The 20583-nt window shown below is 44.8% G+C and overlaps 1 protein-coding gene across 2 annotated transcripts in view; it reads left to right on the top strand.

Moving 5' to 3' along the window:
• LOC135902637 (centrosome-associated protein 350-like) overlaps positions 1-20583 on the top strand; it is a 262164-nt gene that overhangs the window by 166726 nt on the left and 74855 nt on the right. For both annotated transcript variants that reach the window (XM_065432834.1, XM_065432833.1), the window contains 2 exons: positions 30-127; positions 15271-15512. In XM_065432834.1, coding sequence (XP_065288906.1) covers positions 30-127; positions 15271-15512 — 340 coding nt within the window. The remainder of the gene's footprint in view (positions 1-29; positions 128-15270; positions 15513-20583) is intronic.

Genomic DNA, 20583 nt, shown 5'->3' with positions numbered 1-20583 from the left:
AAAATGTATTGTCTGTGTTGACTTTGCAGATTCAAGTCAGAACAACAGGATATCGAAGTCAAGCACATCTAAGAAATGGCAACCAAAAAACGCGGCTCCCCTCTCTCTAGACAGCAGTGCCACTGAGGTGAGCCTGGTATTTGCAGTCCAGCTTGGAAACATGCTCCAAAGGCATGACTTCTAAACTAAAATGCACTAATGTTTCCAAAGCATTGTGAAAGGAATGAACCAAGCGAACCAAGTGAAAAAGTGGGGTCCCTAGTAGACTGGTACTTACTTTCTTCCATCTGCTTCAGAATGTTCCTCTTTGTTTAAGCATTGTGCAGCTATCTTTGTGGCTTGTTCTTTTTACTAATTGCCTCACAAACTTGCACTTTCACACCCGCACCTTCCTCTCAGCCACTTCTCTCAGCAAATTGCAGTCAGCGAGAGGATGGCATTTTCGTTGCTCAGTGTCTGACAGACACACTTTGGCGCTTTGCACCATTGGTTTGGCTCCAATAGATCCCCTGCTTCCATGCAACATTTGAGGAGACACAAACCAACCTAAGGGTAATTTATTTCAAATCTTAATTTCCCCATGGTATGTTACAAAATAGTATTTAGTAGAGGCTACTAAAACCATGAACTCCTATCAGGGACATTTTGTTAGTTATAAAAGTGGGCTTCAAGGACTGTTCAAGAGAATGCTCACATGCAAAATTGTAAAATTTTCAGTACTTTTTGAAAAGTCTATAAACACTGAGAAAAAGTGGGTTGAAATAGTTGAGCAGTATACATTCATATTTGCCAAGTCTCCTGGATTGAAGGGGGGGGCCATAATACATACAGTAATCCTTCGTTATAACAAAATCACTTTACTCAAAATATCGCTTTATTCAAAATTTCTTCCGATCCCGACCCAAACGCATGCATTTTAAGCCACATTACTCGAAGTGCACGAAGAGCTTGACTCGCTTAGAGCAAAGTGGTGAGCGATGGCGATTCTTTTGCGCATGTAGTGTCAGATTAATACCATTGACAAATTAGTCTCGTGTAAGCACAGAACAGGCCACAAAAGTACCAAACCCACAACGGGTGACCGCCTAGTAACGGGTTCCAAGCGAGTACCGAGTGCTCCCAGCTGGTTACTGTGGAGTGAACGGAAGCTATTAAATTTCATGGTGTAGCGCGCCTGAACCATTCTTCTTGGTAGCAATCGCATCGCTGGTATCCCCTGTGATAGAATCCACACGAAAATAATGTTTTCCTGGCGCTTTGCAATGGCAGAAACCGCAGTCTCTTGGATGCTGAAAAGTGGCCAAAAGACTGTGGGCACACTTGTGCTGTAGCATTACATGAGGTGCGCTTGATGAGCAATGTTTTACTGCTCTTGTGATTTCACAGTAAGGGCCGACCTTTATTGACCATAAGAGACGCGGCGAAGAACCCTCGGCACAGTTCACTATGAGGATGCAACTACCCACACAATGAAGAAGGGCACACACATGATGATGATAATATACAGATTATGAAGTGCACACTAAATGCCCACACTAAATGCCCACACTAATTTCCCCCGTGCGAGGGTGGCCATCCTGGCCGCAATCTAAAGGTACGGGGAACGCCGCCTGAAGGGCTTCATATGAGAAACGTAGACCACTTCGGTAGAGCGGCAACGGCGGTCAGTTGAGGGAACAACAGGGGTCGCAGGATAATTAACGAGAAAAGTCATTTCGAAGACCGTGTATGGGCCAATAAAGCAGGGCTGAAACTTCTCACAACCCAGGAGTGTGAACTGGTGTCCATAGCAGCACTTCATCGCCGGGCTGGTGGAAAACTGCCCAATGAGATGCGTCATAATGATCCTTGCAGTCCTATTGTCAGTCTTCGGTGTTGAAGTGGGCACGCTGGCGACAATGGTCAAGGCGGGAAACATATTCTTCGCAGGAAGATGGAGATGGACTGACAGGGGCAGAAAAGAAGGAAATGTTAAGAAAGGAACTGGTCGAACGGCCATAAACAAGGTAGAATGGCGAGTAACCAGTTGTGCGTTGAACGGTGGTGTTATACGTGAAGGTGACGATTGGCGGAATTGCGTCCCAAATTCTGTGATCTGGTTCAATATAGGCGACTATCATATCAGAGAGTGTACGATGAAACCACTTAGTCAGACCGTTGGTCTGAGGATGGTAACCTGAAGTAGCCTTGTGAGTTGTGCCAGAGGATCTGAGCACTTCGCCTACTTGTTTAGAAAGAAATGCCTTTCTGCAGTCGCTCAGAAGGACACAAGGGGCACCGTGACGCAGGATTATGGCTTGAAGAATGAAGGTAGCAACTTCGGAAGCGGATACAGAACTGACACAAGCTGTTTCGGCATAGTGCGTGAGGTGGTCAGTGACTGTAACTATCCGTCGACTACCGGCTAGAGTAATGGGAAGTGGCCTATAGAGATCAATGCCAACAACCTAGGAACGGTTCTGCAGGACACGAGACCGGTAGTAGCTGCCCGGCAGGAGCTGATGTTGGCTGCTTTCGACGGTGACAAATGGCGCAGGAAGAGGCGTATCTCGCCACACTGGTAGACAGGCCAGGCCAGTAGAAGCGACTTATTATGCGGTCGTAAGTTTTCTGGATGCCAAGGTGGCCAGCAGTCAAATCGTCATGACAGGCCTGAGGACATGAGCACGAAGGCAGTGAAGCGAGGCAGTACAGGCACCTAGCGTTGTCAGTCAGGATGATGGATATGGTGGCACAGCACGGAGTTTTGTAGCCTGAATTGTGTCAGCTGTCGACGGAGCCTGGCGTTAGGCAGGTGTGAAGCTCCACGAACGTGGTCTATAATACGTCAACAGTACGAATCGGCGAGTTGAGATGAAAATGATTCATGGTCATCGGAAGTGACATGGTCAAGAGCGACGAAGGACAAAATCGCCGTAGAAGAGACGTCGGGGATTGTGTCCCTGGAGGTGGTTGCGGAGTCATTGATGAGTATGGCTGTAGGAAGCAGGCAGCGAGAAAGAGCATCTGCGTCTTATTGCTTTTTATCAGACTTGTAGATGATCTCAAAGTCATATTCATGCAGACGAAGAATCCAGCGACCAAGACGTCCTGACAAGTTCTTGAGTGTGGAGAGCCAACATAAGGCGCGATGGTCCGTAATGATTGATAGTGAATTGACGGCTGTGGAGATAAGGGTGAAACTTCTGCACAGACTAAATGACAGCTAGGCATTCCTGCTCGGTGTTGGTATAATTCTTCTCGGCTGGTGTGAGCACGTGGTTTGCATATACAATGACTCTCTCATGCAAACAGGTGTCTCACTGGAGGAGAACAGCACCAATCCCATGGCCACTAGCGTCCGTGTGCAAGATTGTGAGTGCAGTCTCATCAAAATGACACAGTACAGGTTCAGATGTGAGGGCACCCTTCAGCTGGTCAAAGGCAGATTCACATTCTGGTGATCACACAAAGGGAGCACCAGAACAAAGTAGGTTGTGTAAAGGAACAGCTATAGAGGCGAAGTCGCGTATAAATCGGCGAAAATAGGAAGCTTCGATGCCAAGGAAACTGCGTAGTTCTTTGGTCTTTTCTGCTCAAGAAAAGCAAAGCAAAGCACCGCCGAAATTTTGTCAGGATCAGGTCGAATACCATCCTTGCTCACAATGTGACCTAATGCCTTGATCGTCTTGCTTGCAAAACGGCACTTTTTGGTGTTGAGCTGAAGACCAGCGTTAGCGAGGCATGTGAGAACCTCGTCCAGGCGTTGCAGGTGCTGGGCAAATGTGGATGAGAAAATAATGATATCGTCCAGATAGCACAAGCATGTTTTCCACTTCAGGCTGCGCAGAACAGTGTCAATCATGCACTAAAAAATTGCGGGAGCATTGCAGAGGCTGAAGGGCATGACGTTGAACTCGTAAAGGCCATCTGGGGGTGCAAATGCTGTCTTTTCTTTGTCAACTTCGTGCATCGGAATTTGCCAGTAACCTGAACGCAGATCCACGCTGCGTACTTGGCACCTTGCAGTCAATACGAGGCATAGAATGTACATCCTTGCGCGTAATCTTGTTGAACGCTCGGTAATCAACACAAAATTGCACGGAGCCATCTTTCTTTCGGACCAAAATGATGAGAGACGACCAAGGGCTAGCAGAGGGGTGGATTATCTCCTGTTGCAGCATGTCGGTGATGTTTTCCTCAATAATCTTGCACTCGGCTAGATACACCCGATACGGCCGGCAACGTACGATGGATCTACCGTCTGTCTGAATGCGATGTGTTGTGACGGAAGTCTGACCCAGTGTCGAAGAATGGATGTCGAATGAAGTTTCATGCCTCTTCAACAAATTAAGTAACTTTTGTGCCTGCGAAGGGATCAAGTCAGGCTGATTACGGCTGCAACAGCGCAGGTAGAGGGAGAATGTCCAGCATAAGTGATTTCAGGTGGAGCCGCCTTTAGGGGAACGACACAGAGAGGCTCGGAATCAACAACGCAAGCCAAAGTGGCGCCTTTAGGAAGAAGAATTTTCTCAGGTGTTGTGATCCTTGCGGCGAGAAGCGCAGATCCATTGTCAAATCTAACTATTCCTGATACAATTGCTATCCCCTTTGTGAAACAACGTGCAGAAGGTGCACGTGTTGCATATAGAAGGTGCATGCCTGCACTCTCCGCACGTATAGCAACGTGCAGAGAGTGCAGGCATTCGCGACGCCTTTATCCATAAGCAGTTCTTTCTTTGTTTTCCTAGACATGGAAAAGGCATATGACACGACTTGGAGATATGGGATATTGCGAGACCTCTCACAAATGGGTATTCGAGAAAATATGCTTAATGTAATTGAAAGTTACCTATCAAACCGTACATTTCGAGTTAGGGTGGGCAATGCTCTATACAAGCCGTTTACACAAGAAACCGGGGTGCCGCAAGAAGGGGTATTAAGCTGTACCATTTTTATAATCAAAATGAATTCCTTACGCTTATATATAACACAGAGCATGTTTTATTCGGTGTACGTAGATGACGTGCAATTGGGTTTCAAGTCATGCAACCTTTCTATATGTGAGCGACATGTCCAGCTTTGCTTGAACAAAGTGTGTAAATGGGCAGAGGAAAATGGCTTTAAACTGAATCCTGTTAAAAGCTCATGTGTACTTTTCACGCGAAAAAGAGGCTTATTTGCAGAGCCCAGCCTAGAACTACATGGACAGCACATACCAGTTGTCACACAACACAAATTTTTAGGAATCATATTAGATTCAAAACTGACCTTCATTCCACAGTTAAAGCACCTAAAAGAGAAATGTCTAAAAACAATGAACCTTCTTAAACTTTTATCACATGAAACATGGGGCAGCAACAGGAAATGTCTGATGAACGTTTACAAAAGTCTTATACGCACGCGCTTAGACTATGGGGCCATAGTATATCAATCTGCCAGTCCAAGCGCCTTGAAGATGCTTGACCCTGTTCACAATTTAGGTATCCGCTTGGTGGACAAGGTCTCTACAGGACAAGTCCTGTAGAGAGTCTCTACGTTGAAGCTAATGAGTGGTCGCTTCATCTTCAGAGGTCATACTCTAGTTTCATGTACTTTCTAAACGTGAACGCAAACCGCGACCATCCCTCTTATGTAAGCATAAACGACGTGGCATCTGCACATCTCTTTAATAATCGACCTGCAGCAAGAGAACCATTCTCTCTGCGCATTAGAAAGCTTGCTGAAGAAATGCAAGTTCCAGTCCTTCAGCAAAACCTAATGGTCCCAGCTAAGCCATTGCCGCCATGGCAGTGGAAACCCATAGAATGCGATACATCATTCGTAGAGGTGACGAAACACGCCCCACAGGCACATATTCGAATGCACTTCTTGGAACTTCAGTCGAAGTACTCGTGCATAGAGTTTTACACTGACGCTTCTAAGTCACATGCCGGAGTGTTTTGTGCTGCAATCGGACCATCCTTCTCCGAGTCCGATGGACTGCATCCGGAAACAAGCATATTCACCGCGGAAGCTTATGCAATTCTATCTGCTGTTAAAGAAATCAATAAAAGAAAGTTGCACAAAACCATCATATACACCGACTCTCTAAGCGTCGTAAAAGCCCTTATGTTCCTCCGCAATCATCGAAACCCTGTACTTACTGAGCTTTATTCCGTTATTTGCACATCGTACATGTCTCAGCAGCAAGTCATAGTATGCTGGGTACCTGGACACAGGGGCATTGAGGGTAATATGCTGGCTGACCAAATTGCCACATCAATAGCTTCACAAGATATACATTCTACCACTGCACTACCTGCCTTAGACCTAAAGCCTTTCATCCGAAAGAAACTCAGAAGCCACTGGCAGCGCTTATGGGATGCTGAAACAAATAATAAGCTTCACTTGATTAAGCCAAAACTGGGTTATTGGCCCCCCGCAACAAAAACACGACAAACAGATGTCCTATTCTGTCGTCTCAGAATAGAACACACATATGCCACACACAGTTTCCTCCTAACTGGAAATGGGCCACCATCCTGCGGTAGATGCGGTGAAAGGCTCACCGTCCTCCATGCCCTCCTGGAGTGTCGGGAAGCCGAAACAGAGAGAAAAAAACACTTTCCGCTAGCATACTGGCAGCACATCCCCTTTCATCCTGTAATGTTTCTTGGTACAGAACCGTTGTTTAACACCAGAGCAGTCCTAAGCTTCTTAAACGATGTTGTCTTACATGTTATTAGCCCTACGAATTTGTAGCACATCCTCTCTCCAAAGGATGCCGCTGCGATAATTTATTTTTGTACAGCACATGCTTTCAGGCCCTATCGTTTCAAGGGCTCTCTAAGGCAGTAGTGCGTCTTGCAAATGTTTGCCTACATGTATTTTAAAATATGATCAATCTATCACAATGTATCTCTTGTGTTCTTAGTAGTACTCACTTACTAAGTACTCAGTAGTACTTAGTAGTAGTCATTGCCAACAACGTTATGAAGTCATTGCCGTAATGTTATTATATATAGCTTTTATGCACTTTACAGAGATCGCTTTTAGGCCCCTTTACAGCTACGTCACAATAACTCACGGAACTCGTCTACCCACTGCAAACTTATCAACACCGACCTGGCGCTCTTAGGCCATAATTGGCCCTTGCGCCATAAAACAACAAATTCATCATCTGTCATAACAATAAAGTAATTGACAAACAAGTTCATTTGCCATCAGAGCTTGGTTTGTCTTGTTGTCCCGTTGTGCTCTAATGTTGCTTTGAGATTATTGTGGCTTACAGGTTAGTGAGTGAAGAAACTTCGTTATGAATGCCTGCAGAACGGTTAGCCTTCCCCTGTTAGGGAGGCGTCACCGTGACGCGGCCATGACGTCTTCGCGGCATGTGGCGCCTCCACTTCGGCCGCGGCCGCACTACTCCCTTTGGTCGACCGCACCTGCCCCTCTTTTGGGGTGGCAGCCTCCCTCCGGTTTCGCTCGGTCGTTGCCTTTCAAGGGCCGCCGAGATCTGCTGGACGGCCTGGGCTTGGACATCTTGATCATAGCACCTCGTTGCGGATTCGAGCCGCGGCGGGATCGTTGTTATCGTTGCGGCTTTGTGCGGATTCTTAGCACAGTCCCAAAGGATGTGAGCTGCAGTGGCTCTTTCCTTTCGGCCCACACAACACAGGTCACTTTCATAAACACTTGGACACACGTGCCTCATCAGCACCGGGGTGAATAACGACTCCGTTTGAAGTTGTCGATATAAAACCGCCTCTTTACGGGTCAATCCCGGATGAGGTGGCAGCATAGTCCTTCGCTCTAGTCTGTACCACTTCACAATTTCGTTGTAGGAAGTCATTTTGTCCTTGGTTTCCCACCACCACGACGGGTCAACCGCAGTAGCAGCGGCACAATTGGTTAGTCCTCGCGCCGCCGCGTTCGCCGTCTTGTTGTGGTTTGCGTTGCCGCGATCCAACACATCACTGCCCATGTGGACCGGAAACCACTTTATCGCCACACACCGATTTTCACTCACAAGATCGACCACACGCAACACACGCGTGGCTTCACCACACACCCTTGCTCTGGCATAATTTCTCACTGCCGTCCTAGAATCACAGCGCACAGTCGTGCACTCGGGGTCGGTGATGGCCAGGGCAATAGCCACCTCCTTGGCTGGATGCGCCCGTCGAGTCCGCACACTCTCGCCGCTGTTCTCGTTGCACCGGTCGATGTCCCGACGACTGCAGTGGCGAATGCCTTTCTGTCATGTGGATACTCTGCCGCATCCACAAACACGGCACCCCTGTCTTTGGCATGGAGATCGATGAGCGCCTTGGCCCTCGCCGCCCGCCACTCTTTGTGGAACTCAGGGTTCATGTTTCTTGGCACCGGACATACCTGTAGCCGTCTACTAATTGTGTCCGGTACGGGCACTTCTGTATTTTCGGGTCCCCTTTCCTTTGGTCCCAGGCCTAGGCTACGCAGCACTTGTCTGCCCGTTCTTGTTTCCGATAGTCGCGCGAGCTGAGCGGTCCTCTGCGCCTCGGCGATTTCTTCCAGGGTGTTATGCACTCCCAGGGCTTGTCGGTGCTTGTGCAGTCGAGAAGTCCGAGTGCAGCCTTGTACGCTTTGCGTATTAGGGCATTGATCTTATTTCGCTTTCACTGCCTCCAGTTGTGGAAAGCAGCAATGTATGTAATGGGGCTTATAGCGAAGGATCTAACTAGCCCGGTAAGGCTTTCTTCCTTCATGCCTGCTGTTCTGTGTGACAGCCTCTTAATGAGGCGGATGGCCGTGGTGACTTTGGCCGCGAGACGCTTGACTGTCTCGCCGTTGACTCGGTTGCGCTCAATCAGCATCCCCAGCACTCGGATCTTCTCGACAACCGGGATCGTGTGACCGCTGCTCGTCTTGATCTTTATTGTGTCTTGCTCTCTCGCAGGTTCGTTGCCTTTCGTCTTCCTAGCTGCTCTTTTCGGAGGAATCACCAACAGCTCAGACTCGCCTGGGGAGCAGACGAGCCCAGACCCGTCCAGCTGCTCCTCGATAGCGTCAACCGCCTCTTGCAATGTACTCTCAATGTGTTCGTCGCTTCCTCCTGGGACCCAGAGCGTTATCTCGTCGGCATAGATGGTGCGTCGGACTCGTGCGACTCACGAGAGGCACTCGGTCACCCCTATCATTACATGGTTGAAAAGTAATGGTGAGATTACCGAGCCCTGCGGAGTCCCGACACTGCCGAGCTTCTTCTTTTGGAGCCGCAGGTCACCGGCGATGATTTTGGTAGTCCGCTCCATCAAAAAATCCTTGATGTACGCATATGTTCTCTTGCCCATGTTTAGCCGTGACACCTGGGCCAGGATCGCAGAGATTCTCACTTTGTCAAAAGCGCTCTGCAGGTCCAAACCCAAGGTGGCTCGCTTGTTTTTTGTGTTGGTAGTGTCATCGAGGATTTCATTTTTCAGTTGTATCATGGTGTCCTGAGTTCTGTGCTTGTTTCGGAACCCGATGACAGTGTTTGGGTAGAGCCCAGAATCTTCCAGGTACCTCTGCCACCTGTTCATGAGTACATGCTCCAACGCTTTGCCCACACAGGACATAAGCGAGATCGGCCGGAGGTTCTCAACGTTGTGTGGCTTGCCCGGCTTGGGAATCAAGATGGTCTTGGCTGCTTTCCATTGCCGAGGTAGTGACCCAGCTCGCCAGCAAGTGTTGAAGTATGCCGTGAGGTTCTCGATGGCCGCTTCATTAACATTTTTTAGCACTCTGTTCGTAACGCAGTCGGGACCAGCGGCGGAGTTGCTGTTGAGATCGTGCAGAGCAACCCTTACTTCCCATACTTCATTGTCTTGATCTAGCCACTCGTTTGCTTCGCCTAGGTAGTTCAGATGCGTTTCTGTGGGAGTGACTGGGAGGTACTTGTCGTCAAGGCGTTTTTTCACTTCGTCTTCCCTGTGTTCGGTCAGTGCCTTGTAGATGATCTTGGCCAGGTTGTAGTGCTGGTGAGACGTGGTAGTGGTCGCATCCAAAAGACACCTCAGCATACTCCACGTCTTGCCGCAGTGCATCTGGCCGTCCGCTGCGTTACAAACCTCATTCCATTGCTGAGTGCATAGCACTCTGCTGTGGGACTCGGTCTCGCGGTTGAGTTCGGTGACCTTCTTGCATAGCTTTCTGTTTGTCCTCTGCATCTTCCACCTTGACAGGATGGACTGCTTGGCTGCGATGAGGTGGGCCAGGCGGCTGTCGACCCTGTGGACACGCGTGTCCGTCTCGACTTCCTTGGTGGCCTTTTCTACCTTGTCTACAATCTCGGTGGACCACTCCTCAATCTCTGTAATTTCGGTCTTCTGCTCCTCGGGTAACAATCCTCGAAACGTGTCCCAGTCAGTAAATCTATGTTTCCGAAAGCTTTTGTCGACTTCATCGTTACCACCGAGTGGGACAGCGACCTCCACAATGTAGTGGTCACTGCCCAATTCGTGGCCCATGTTTCGCCATTCAAAGTCCGCCATACCGCCGCCATTACCCCTGACGAAAGTGAGATCAGGCGTTGTGTCTCGGGTGATCGAGTTGCCGATTCTTGTAGGGTATGCTGGGTCGGTGATCAAATTTAGTCCCAAGTCCCAAGCCACTGTTCTTGAAGAACGTCTCCCTGTGCTCTGTCCGTGTTGTACCGCGACAATATAAAACACACTATATATTGTTGCGGTACAATGCGGACAGAACACAGGGAGACGTTCTTCAACAACAACAACAACAACAACAACAACATCATCATCATCATCATCATGTCCACTGCAGGGCGAAGGCCTCTCCCTGCGATCTCCAATTACCCCTGTCCTGTGCAAGCCGATTCCAAATAGCACCCACAAATTTCCTCATTTCGTCACTCCATCTAGTCTTCTGCCATCCTCTATTATGCTTCTCTTCTCTTGGTATCCATTCTGCTACCCTAATGGTCCAACGGTTATCTAGTCTGTGCATTACATGATCTGCCCAGCACCATCTTTTTTTCTTAATGTCTATTAGAATATTGTCTAAGCCCGTTTGGTCTCTGATCCAAACTGCTCTCTTTCTGTCTCTTAAAGTTATGCCTAGCATTCTTCGTTCCATCACTCTTTGCGCGGTCCTTAACTTGTTCTCAAGCTTCTTTGTCAGCCTCCAAGTCTCTGCGCCATATGTCAGCACCGGAAAAATGCACTGACTGTATACTTTCCTTTTCAATGATATCGGTAAGCTCCCATTCAGGAGCTCACAATGTCTGCCATATGCGACCCAACCCATTTTTATTCTTCTGTGAATTTCCTTCTCGTGGTCCGGGTTCCCTGTGATTAGCTGACCTAGGTAAATGTACTCCTCCACAGACTCTAGAGGCTGACTTGCGATCTTGAACTCTTGTTCCCTTGCCAGGTTATTTATCATTATCTTTGTTTTCTGCATATTAACCTGCAGTCCCACTCTTACCCTCTCCCTGTTAAGGTCCTCAATCATTTGTTGTAACTCGTCTGTATTGTTGCTGAATAGAACAATGTCATTGGCAAACCCAAGGTTGTTGAGGTATTCGCCATTGATCTTTACTTCTAAGCCTTCCCAGTTTAATAGCTTGAATACTTCTTCTAAGCATGCAGTGAATAGCATTGTAGAGATTGTGTCTCCTTGTCAGACCCCTTTCTTTATAGGTATCTTCCTACTTTTGTGTAGAATTAAGGTGGCTGTGGAATCTCTGTAGATATTTTCTAGTGTATTTACGTAAGCAGTCTGTACTCCTTGATTATGCAGTGCCTCTATGACTGCTGGTATCTCTACTGAATCAAATGCTTTTTTGTAATCTATGAAAGAGGTTTATTGTACTCTGCGGATTTCTCGATAACCTGGTTAATGACATGGATGTGATCCATTGTAGGGTAACCTTTCCTGAAGCCAGCCTGCTCCTTTGGTTGACTAAATTCCAGTGGTGTCCTTATTCTATTGGAGATTATTTTGGTAAATATTTTATATAATACTGGAAATAAGCTAACGGGCCTATAATTTTTTTGTTCTTTAATGTCGACCTTTTTGTGGATTAGCATAATGTTTGCATTCCTCCAGTTTTCTGGGACCCTTGCAGTTGATAGACACTTCGTATTGAGAGCCGCCAGTTTTCCTAGCATTATGTCTCCTCCATCTTTGATTAAATCGACTGTTATTCGATCCTCTCCTGCCTCTTTTCCCCGTTTCATGCCTTGCAAGGCCTTTCAGACCTCATCTCTAGTTATAGGGGGAGTTTCTGTATACTGTTCATTATTGTTTTGAATAGAGCGTTCCTGAGTCGTCTGGGTACTGTAAAGGTCAGTATAGAATTCTTCTCCTGCTTTTACTGTATCTTCGAGATTGCTGATATTACCCTGCTTATCTTTTAGTGCATACATCTTGGTTTGTCCTATGCCAAGTTTCCATCTCACTGATTTTAGGTTGCGTCCATTTTTTACGGCTTCTTCAGTCTTTCTCACATTATAGTTTCGAATATCACTTATTTTCTCCTTGTTGATCAGTTTTGACAGTTCCACAAATTCTACATTACCTCTATGGCAGATAACATGGCCGTTATTCAGCAATGTGTAAGCCTCACCAGGTCTTCTAATCTCACTAAGGCCGATAATATCCCAAACAATGTCTGATAGATCTTCGAAGAGTCCTGCTAAGCTTACCTCACTTGAGTGGGTTCGGGTGTTAAACGTTGCAAGGGTCAGTTTCCATTGGCGGCCTGTCCGGACCCGGATATTCTTAGCACCCTCTGCTACATTGCAAGTCTGACCGCCAACTTGGTCAGGTGCTCCGCAGCCCCTGAGGACTGAGGGCCATTTCATTGAGGAGATCATTTCATTAGGGAGGTTGTGGCCGAATACTTCACCAAGGAGGCCAATTCCTGTTCTGGTGAGAGAGTATCTTTGTTCAAGCTTTTTGGGCCTTCCTAATTTGGTTGTACCTGGATTAGTATAGCCCCACTCGCTCTCGGCATCTTTTGCCGGTGTCAGGCGGCGCTCCTAGCCTGCAGATATAGTGCACTGGAGGATGTCATAAGCAGATACACCATCGTTAAAGAAAGAGAAAAAAAAAGGAAAAAGACATAGGGGGGCGGATTTGAACTTCCGACTACCACAACCGAGCTTAAGACATAGCTCAGTAAGATAATGCCGCAGGCAGCTAGGCAATTTGTCCGCCCTTTGCAGGTTTTTGCTGATCGGTATAAGTTGCATCACATAGTGTCAATTCTTGGTTGCCCTAGCCTCTTGTTTCCCGCATCTTACGCATGCACGCGGGCTTGAGTGCGCCTAGGTACACGATACATTTTTGATAAATTTGAACAGCACTTAACACTTGTGCATAAAAGTAAAAAAGGGAAAAGTTTTTCAGCGCTTACTAAGAGGCCCCGGGTGTCATACGATCCGCTCGTCGCATCTGCTTGTCTCTTGTCGTTCGAACACTCGTGTTCCCGGGTGGCTATTCAGAAAGTTCAGTCGCACTACTGTGCTGAGATTCGCACAAAGCAGGCGACCTTGACTGCTCTCAGTGGTGTCTTCATCCTTTCTACAGCTTTGGACAGTGATTATACTAGAGCTAATGAGAAGGAGGGAATGTGGGGGTGGGGGGAGGTACCTGACCTCGTAGTTTTTCTGGGAGCACAGTGAGCTTAAGCTCTAGGGAGACTGGAGTTGTATGCCTCATTTAACCTGAAAAGAGCGTAGGTTTGGGCATGTTGGTATTTCATAACTAAGTTTTTAGCTACAGTGGTGCCTTCTTCGATCAGTCAAGGCTAACCAATCTGAGCTCGGTTAAACTGCTCACTCAACACTAGCACTCAACTGGAGAAGCTGGGTAGTTTATGACGTGAATGTTAGTGGCCATAAATAACAGAGGAAAAAAAATTGCAAGTGTTTCAAGAAAAAAAACTAAATTTTAAGAAGGTCTCCGTATGAACGGTCATGGCGAAGATATGTAATTCCCTGTTATAATGATAAATTAAAAGAAAAGAGATTAAAAAAGGGAAAAAAAGGAATTAAATTGGGGATTTGAACTCGTCACCCCTGGATGTCGGCCGGAAAGATGGCTTAGCCGGTTGGTCCACCAGGCCCCAGGTTACATTGAAGCGGCATACCTCTTGTCCGGAGCCTCATACTTATGTGGAAAGAGCCTGATGTTGTCCGCAATGGTCGATCTTTGCTGATTCTCAGTGATTGGAAGGCATACTTTCTTGAAAAAATGGTCGACCGTCGATAAGAGGGAACTCGAGCGGCTCTAGAGACTAGGAAAAGCTTAAGCAGGTGCGCGGCAAGCGCCGCACGCTTAGCACCGTAGCGTGGGAAACTCGCCTGAGTAACTATCCCAAGGAATGCTGCTCGCGAGAGCGAAATACCTTTGTCTAATTATGATAACCCTAATATGACTATTTTCGAAAAGAAAATACAGGTTAGTGTGTTTTATATTGTCACGGTACCACACGGACAGAACACAGGGAGACGTTCAAGAACGACAGGACAACAGAGCAGAGACACATCTTCTTCGTCATTGCCCAATCTCACTGACCCACTTGACTGAGTTTGTTAGTGCTCCCGTCGTCGTCGTCTGCATAGAATACACATGTCATTTGTCCCTCAATGCTATTGCTTTTAGCAAAAGTCCTTAAATAGCATGCTAAAAGCATTGTTCTTAACCTATTTTATATGTAAGTAGTGACACAGCTTAGTAGAATTGTGTTTGCGATGACTTTTTTGAGGCTTTGAAGCTGGGGCATAGTCTAGAGCATCCTACCTTAATCACAAGTGGCCATACATAATTGATAATTTATATTTGTTTTCGTTCTACTGTTGTGCATAGTATATGTTGCATAGTGCTGCAAACCCAATGAAGTGCTTGTGCTTTATAGAACTGATGCTTTTTTGTCAGATATGTCCTCTTTTTTTCCTAACCATTTCTGACCATATCAGCCAGTCCGGTGGTTATTTGTTGCATGTAGTACTACTAAAGTATGCCTACTGTGCAATCTTCAGGTAGAATGCAGTGCCATGTCTGTTTCTTCATTGGTATCATAACAAAGTCCAGTAGCACAATTTGTGGTGGAGCATTTGGTATTCAGATTAGGTTGTGAGAAGTTGTCAGATAAAGTTGGCATGTTGTAAGTGGACTGAATAGTTTTTTTCATTTGGAGCATGAATGGTGAAGTTGAAAATCAGTGTTGCAATTTTCTCATAATTATCACTGGTAACTTACTTCATAGGAGGGCTGCCCCACCTGACAGGACTAATTTCTGGGAACTGCTCTATTTGGTATTAGGATTCTGCTGGGGCCTCCAATCCACAACAGGCATGGAGCCAGAGCTCCTTGAGTGAAACAGTCCTGCTGGACCGGGATTTGTGTAGTTATGGCTCATTGATGGACCCACTCGGTGGAAGGTCATCCAGTAAAGAAGAAATCGAGGGAGGGGATCAGCCACCTCTGGCACTGCTGCGCCTTCAGGAGCGCGACCTTATTGAGCGTGCACGAGCAGACCTCACTTGGATTGAGGTTCTCAAAAGGTGAGGGAGCAGCGATTATGACATCACACTAGACATTTGCGGTGAGAGAAATGTCGTGTAGCATGGTACCATTGTAGTAACTCTTTATATAGTACAACTTCGCTTGTAATAAACACAAACGTCAACCTGATTTATTTTGTGTTTCTTGCCTATATTTAAAAAAGGCCTATGAAGATACATAAGAGGCTAGCAATAATTGAAAATGAGGAAAGCATAGAGCAAATGAAGTGTTTTAGTAAAAGGCAGGTATTGATTTGTTTCTGCATTTGTATTTGACATAAAGAAAGAAATAGTGGAGGAAAGTAATGCACACGTTCAGTGGAACCTGTATCAGTGTTGCGTCTGGTGCTTTACCAAGTGAGCTACAGGAGCAGCTCTCCTCAGGTGATTGATGGCATTGTTTTCAGCAATGTCCAGTTCTTTGCCATCAATAGCTGTAATTTCCAATTGGCACATTTCTGCAGCATCTGAATGCACCTGCATGGATTAATGAAAAAATCATGCCAGTTAATCTGTCAAGGTTGATATGTTAATGCTGTTTTTTGATGGGCTACACCTTGTGCTTAGTTTTCAGTTTTCACCCTTTTCACACCTTGGACGAGCTGGGTTGGTCCACGGGTTTCTGGTCCAAATGGCTAAAGACGAGCTCAGCATGTCAGCAGTATTTTGCATTTTGTAGCAATGCCATAGACCCCCTCCCCCCCCCCACTTTCAGAACTGAGGGTGGGGGGGAGCAGGCCATTTGCCCCCGCCCATCACTTTTGAAAGCCAGGAATACGGTGCCCGGAGTTCCGACCAGGATCACTAGAGTCTACAGAAAGTCACTTAAAGCCCTGATAATGGGGGTCTGCTTAGCTTTCTCTCAGTGCTTAGTCGGGGTTTTAGTAGATGGCAGCTCATAATTCACGGAACAACACAAGCAGAAGCAAATTTATCCTTTCTGAGGAAGTAAATTAGTATGTTGGCAACTGAAGTTTTTAAAAGTAATTTGGCCATTTTTGTTCAGAATTCAGAACAGCACGGCTTGGAAAGGGTTAAATAGTATTGCTAACTGAATCAATATTTTGGGACTGCTGCATTTGTAATAAATATCAAGATTCTACTCTACCAACGGTGGGGAAATGTGCACTACGCACTAAAAGAATACTTAAGTCTTGCATATTATATACAGTAATACATATATATTTTACCGAGATGTGCTACACATAAAAATGTTTACGCTGAAAGAAAAAATGCACTATAATGTATGCGTGTGTGTGTGAAAGAGAGAGAGGAAGGGAAGAAAAGAAGTCCACTATTGGGCTTAACATACATAAACAAGAGGGGATAGGATTGCATGAGTTTCACATAGTAATTTACATCGGCCTATGTCCTCACAGAAATCTGGATTTGGTACAAATTGCTTAACAGGTGCTCTAGTAGACCAACATCTTTTTAAAATCTTACCCAAGCATGTTACATACTGAGTTATATTATTTGTAAATTGCTTTGTTTTTTGTTACTGGAAAAGTATGTTCATTATCCACGACAATCCTCATTTGGACTGTGTTTCTGTGTGTGTTGTACATGATGGATTTTTGGAAGCATGTCGACCGTGTGATTTTGTTCTCGGCTTCAAAGTTCCTATTCAGTAACAGCATTTGCGAAATGAAATTCGAAGCATCATATGATTTCGTTGATATGACTATTGTGTGGTTGCCTAGTAAATATTGGTGACATCCAAAATTCATATCATAAAAATTCTGGCAGAAACTATCTCTGGATGAACATCGATGGTAATGTGATCAGCATTACCATCCATTACCAGCATTACCATCAGCAACAAAGGAAACCTGTATAGGTTTCCTTTGTTGCTTCATGCTACATTCAGGTATTCGACAAGTTTTCTTTTCACAAAAAGCATTTTGTATGTCTTTCATAAAACCAAAGCCATTGTAGCCAAGGCACCCAAACATTACCTTGTGATAATTCGGAAACATCAAGCTAAAAGACCAAGCATTATGAAGTTCTGAAACGTCAAGTTACATGAGTGAAACGAGGATCTATGCAGCTTTTTTGACGCACAGTCTTATGGTTCAGTCACAGAATGGTGTGCCGAGTATGCCATGGTGTAGTTAAGTGTAAAGTATACTTTTGTTAGTTTTTCTACTCATTTGGTCCTTAAAGCTCTTGATGGTGTGAAAAATCTGAAAATTTTGTCGATAAAGGGTTCTCAACTATTAGTTTCTCTGAGCTTTATCATGTTTTTTACAGTCAAGCATGCCTTAGACTCTCCTCCTGCAAAGGAATCATCATTTTTCGTAGGGGAAATTAATGTAAATGTGTTAGCATGGTATGACTATTCTATTCAATGCCCTTTTAAAAGAAAGTGCATTGAACAGAAGCAAAACGAGCTGTGAAACATTGCATTGTCAGAGGAAAAATATTTTAATTGTTGTAGAGATGCACAAAAGCCTGTTTTTAAAGCAGCCTTGGTACGTATGTTTTAGTGTCTTTTTAGATCACGCTGATGCACTTAAAGTAAAATATATTTAAGACAGTGAGTGAACGCTACCTGTATTTAGGCAACATTGTTGCCTGATTTTCTAAAACAGTATTTCTTTGCATTTTTGGCAAAATCTCACTTGTGAACTGTGTGGGCTACTGATGGCAAGAATGAAGAAAGGAAAAAATTGATGCAAGAGCCTATTTATCAATTGTATTCCTTGCTTTTTAACAAGGATACTGAGTCCACTAACATACAGAAGCTGAATGAAGTCCTTTATGATGTGTTGTTCATAGCAAGTGGCATGAGGAAGTAACAAATTTTCCTTCACAGGTCAGTACTGCAGCACATGACTGCGGAATTTCTTTTGGATACTATTTTTTGTTGTCCTTCAATATGTTCCAGACATTTTACGGGGGGATGATACACTTCAAATAATTTTTTTAACCATTTTGGATGAAATTTACACAGTTAATGTATTTTTACAAGCTTATTTGAAAAATTCATAAATTTTTTTCCTAGGATAAGTATTCTTTATGATATCTAAAACAGGGTGTTTGTTTAATCCTAATTAGCTAATTAACAGCAACTTTCACAGTAAAGTGCAGCACACAGAATCAATTCTGAATGTTTATAGCGCATTGTAAGCTATAAGTTGTTGTTTTAGGCCATTATGAAGTTAAGTTGTAGGTTGGCAAACTTAGTCATGAAAATGGCCACCTTGATACATAAAAAAAATTTCATTTTGAAAATTTCCATGAAAAAAGTAGTATAACGAAATTTACTCACGACACACCACTTCTACTTATCTTTCTAGGGAAAAAAAACATATAATGATAGCCCCAAGTAGTACAAAATATATTGCTCCTCCATAATAGAAAGGGCAAGAAAATTGTTTTCAGAAAGCAAAGAAGTACATTCCAAAGCATCTTTATTCAGATGAAACTTATAAAACCTTATGAAAATATTGGGTCTTGGGATATGTATAGTGAATCTTATGTAAATGAAGAGTCTTAGAATTGCAAAAGATAAGAAAACTGAATGCAATTTTTGTGTTAATTTTTTGCCTTTAAATGTAGCTTCCCCCCTTAAACTGCCAAACATCTATTCTTCTAGGGAATTACATTGCATTGACAGATTCATTTGTAGCAAAAAGGCACCAAGCAAGCTTAGCTCTCACAACTAGGGTCATCCAACACACTTGTAAATAAGAACTTGAGGAAAGTATAAGGAGCAGATTTAAACTTATAAAGTATTGAAATGCATCAATACTGATTACCTCTGCACAGCAGGTGCGGCAAGCTTCTACAGCTTTATATGGCTCAAGATATTGAAGGTATAGAAATTCAAATGTACCAGAATTTTCTGTACACTCGAGTGCAAAATTGCAAACTCATGCTGTTTGAAAAACTTGTGCAGAGGAGGCCTATCAGATGTGTGGAACAACTTGCACAATGTGAGCACACATGTGGCGTAGCAGTGGAGTCCCCCCAGCTGAGGTCACACATAGGAGTGCCACTCAGACTTCTCAAGGCTATTGTGCTGAAAGTCGGCTTAACTTCCCCCTCCCCCCTCTAATTCAGTAATATCATCTTTTCATGGCTGCAATAGATATGCAACATTGCACATGCACATCACATCCAGAAAAGCTAGCGAGGTCTTGTGTGGCATCTGAAATTTTGTTGTGCGGTGAACCAGCATATAATTCTGGAAGCTGTAAAATTAAACTGATGCTCTTTCCCAAACCTTCTTGAATGCCACGGCGTCCCTTAGCATGCAGTATTTGGGTTGCTGTTCATTGCCATTATTATCACTAGTGCGAGCTTTATGTTGATTATGGGCTTAACATGCCTGGTGCTGTCTATAGAGACAAGTAGCTAGTCCCCACCCTGCCATACACAAAAGGAACACTGCTGCTGGTTTGTTGGCTCATCAAGGAGGTGCATAGACGGCTTCAATACTTCAGTCAATAAAGTGGTTTCCTGAAACAAGGATGGGTACGATACAAGAACCTTGGCACTGGAATGACGGTCGTGCAGTACAGGTGAAAATTCCTGGTAAGTCCACTTAGCTACATGTGGCTATGAGCTAGGCCCACCTTACTTAGTGGGGTGCAGGACCAAGTCGGTCCCATCATTCAATAGCCAGAAGCATCGAAGTTACATCTAAAAGGAGAGATGCTGACGTGAAGATGAGAAAGGCCTAAACCATGTGCATTGAAGGCAGAGTCCGAAGGGTACCCACAAATGCTCACCATTAAGAACAATGTACAGTTACCAAATGTTGATTTTATTCCACAAGTGTTTATTTTTTTTTATTGTTTATTTGTACATACTGCAGCCCAATTGGGCTATTGCAGGAGGGGGTGTGAAAGGCAGAGCAATAACAAATAATAAATACAGGCAATACAAACAATACAAACCAATACAAACCAATACAAACCAAAACTATTCAATGGCTGCCAAGAATAAGTTTAAAGGAAGAGAACAAGTAGGACCAGGCAAAGAATTTCAGTATTCGATTACATAGGGAAATAAAGTGTATTTAAAAGTGTCCGTACGGGCGAAATAAGGTGTGCTGTTTAGG

Source organism: Dermacentor albipictus, chromosome 1, assembly GCF_038994185.2.
Source record: "Dermacentor albipictus isolate Rhodes 1998 colony chromosome 1, USDA_Dalb.pri_finalv2, whole genome shotgun sequence".
NCBI classification, from domain to species: domain Eukaryota; kingdom Metazoa; phylum Arthropoda; class Arachnida; order Ixodida; family Ixodidae; genus Dermacentor; species Dermacentor albipictus.
Note: the sequence above shows the minus strand (reverse complement) of the source record. Positions and strands in the feature narration are given on the sequence as shown.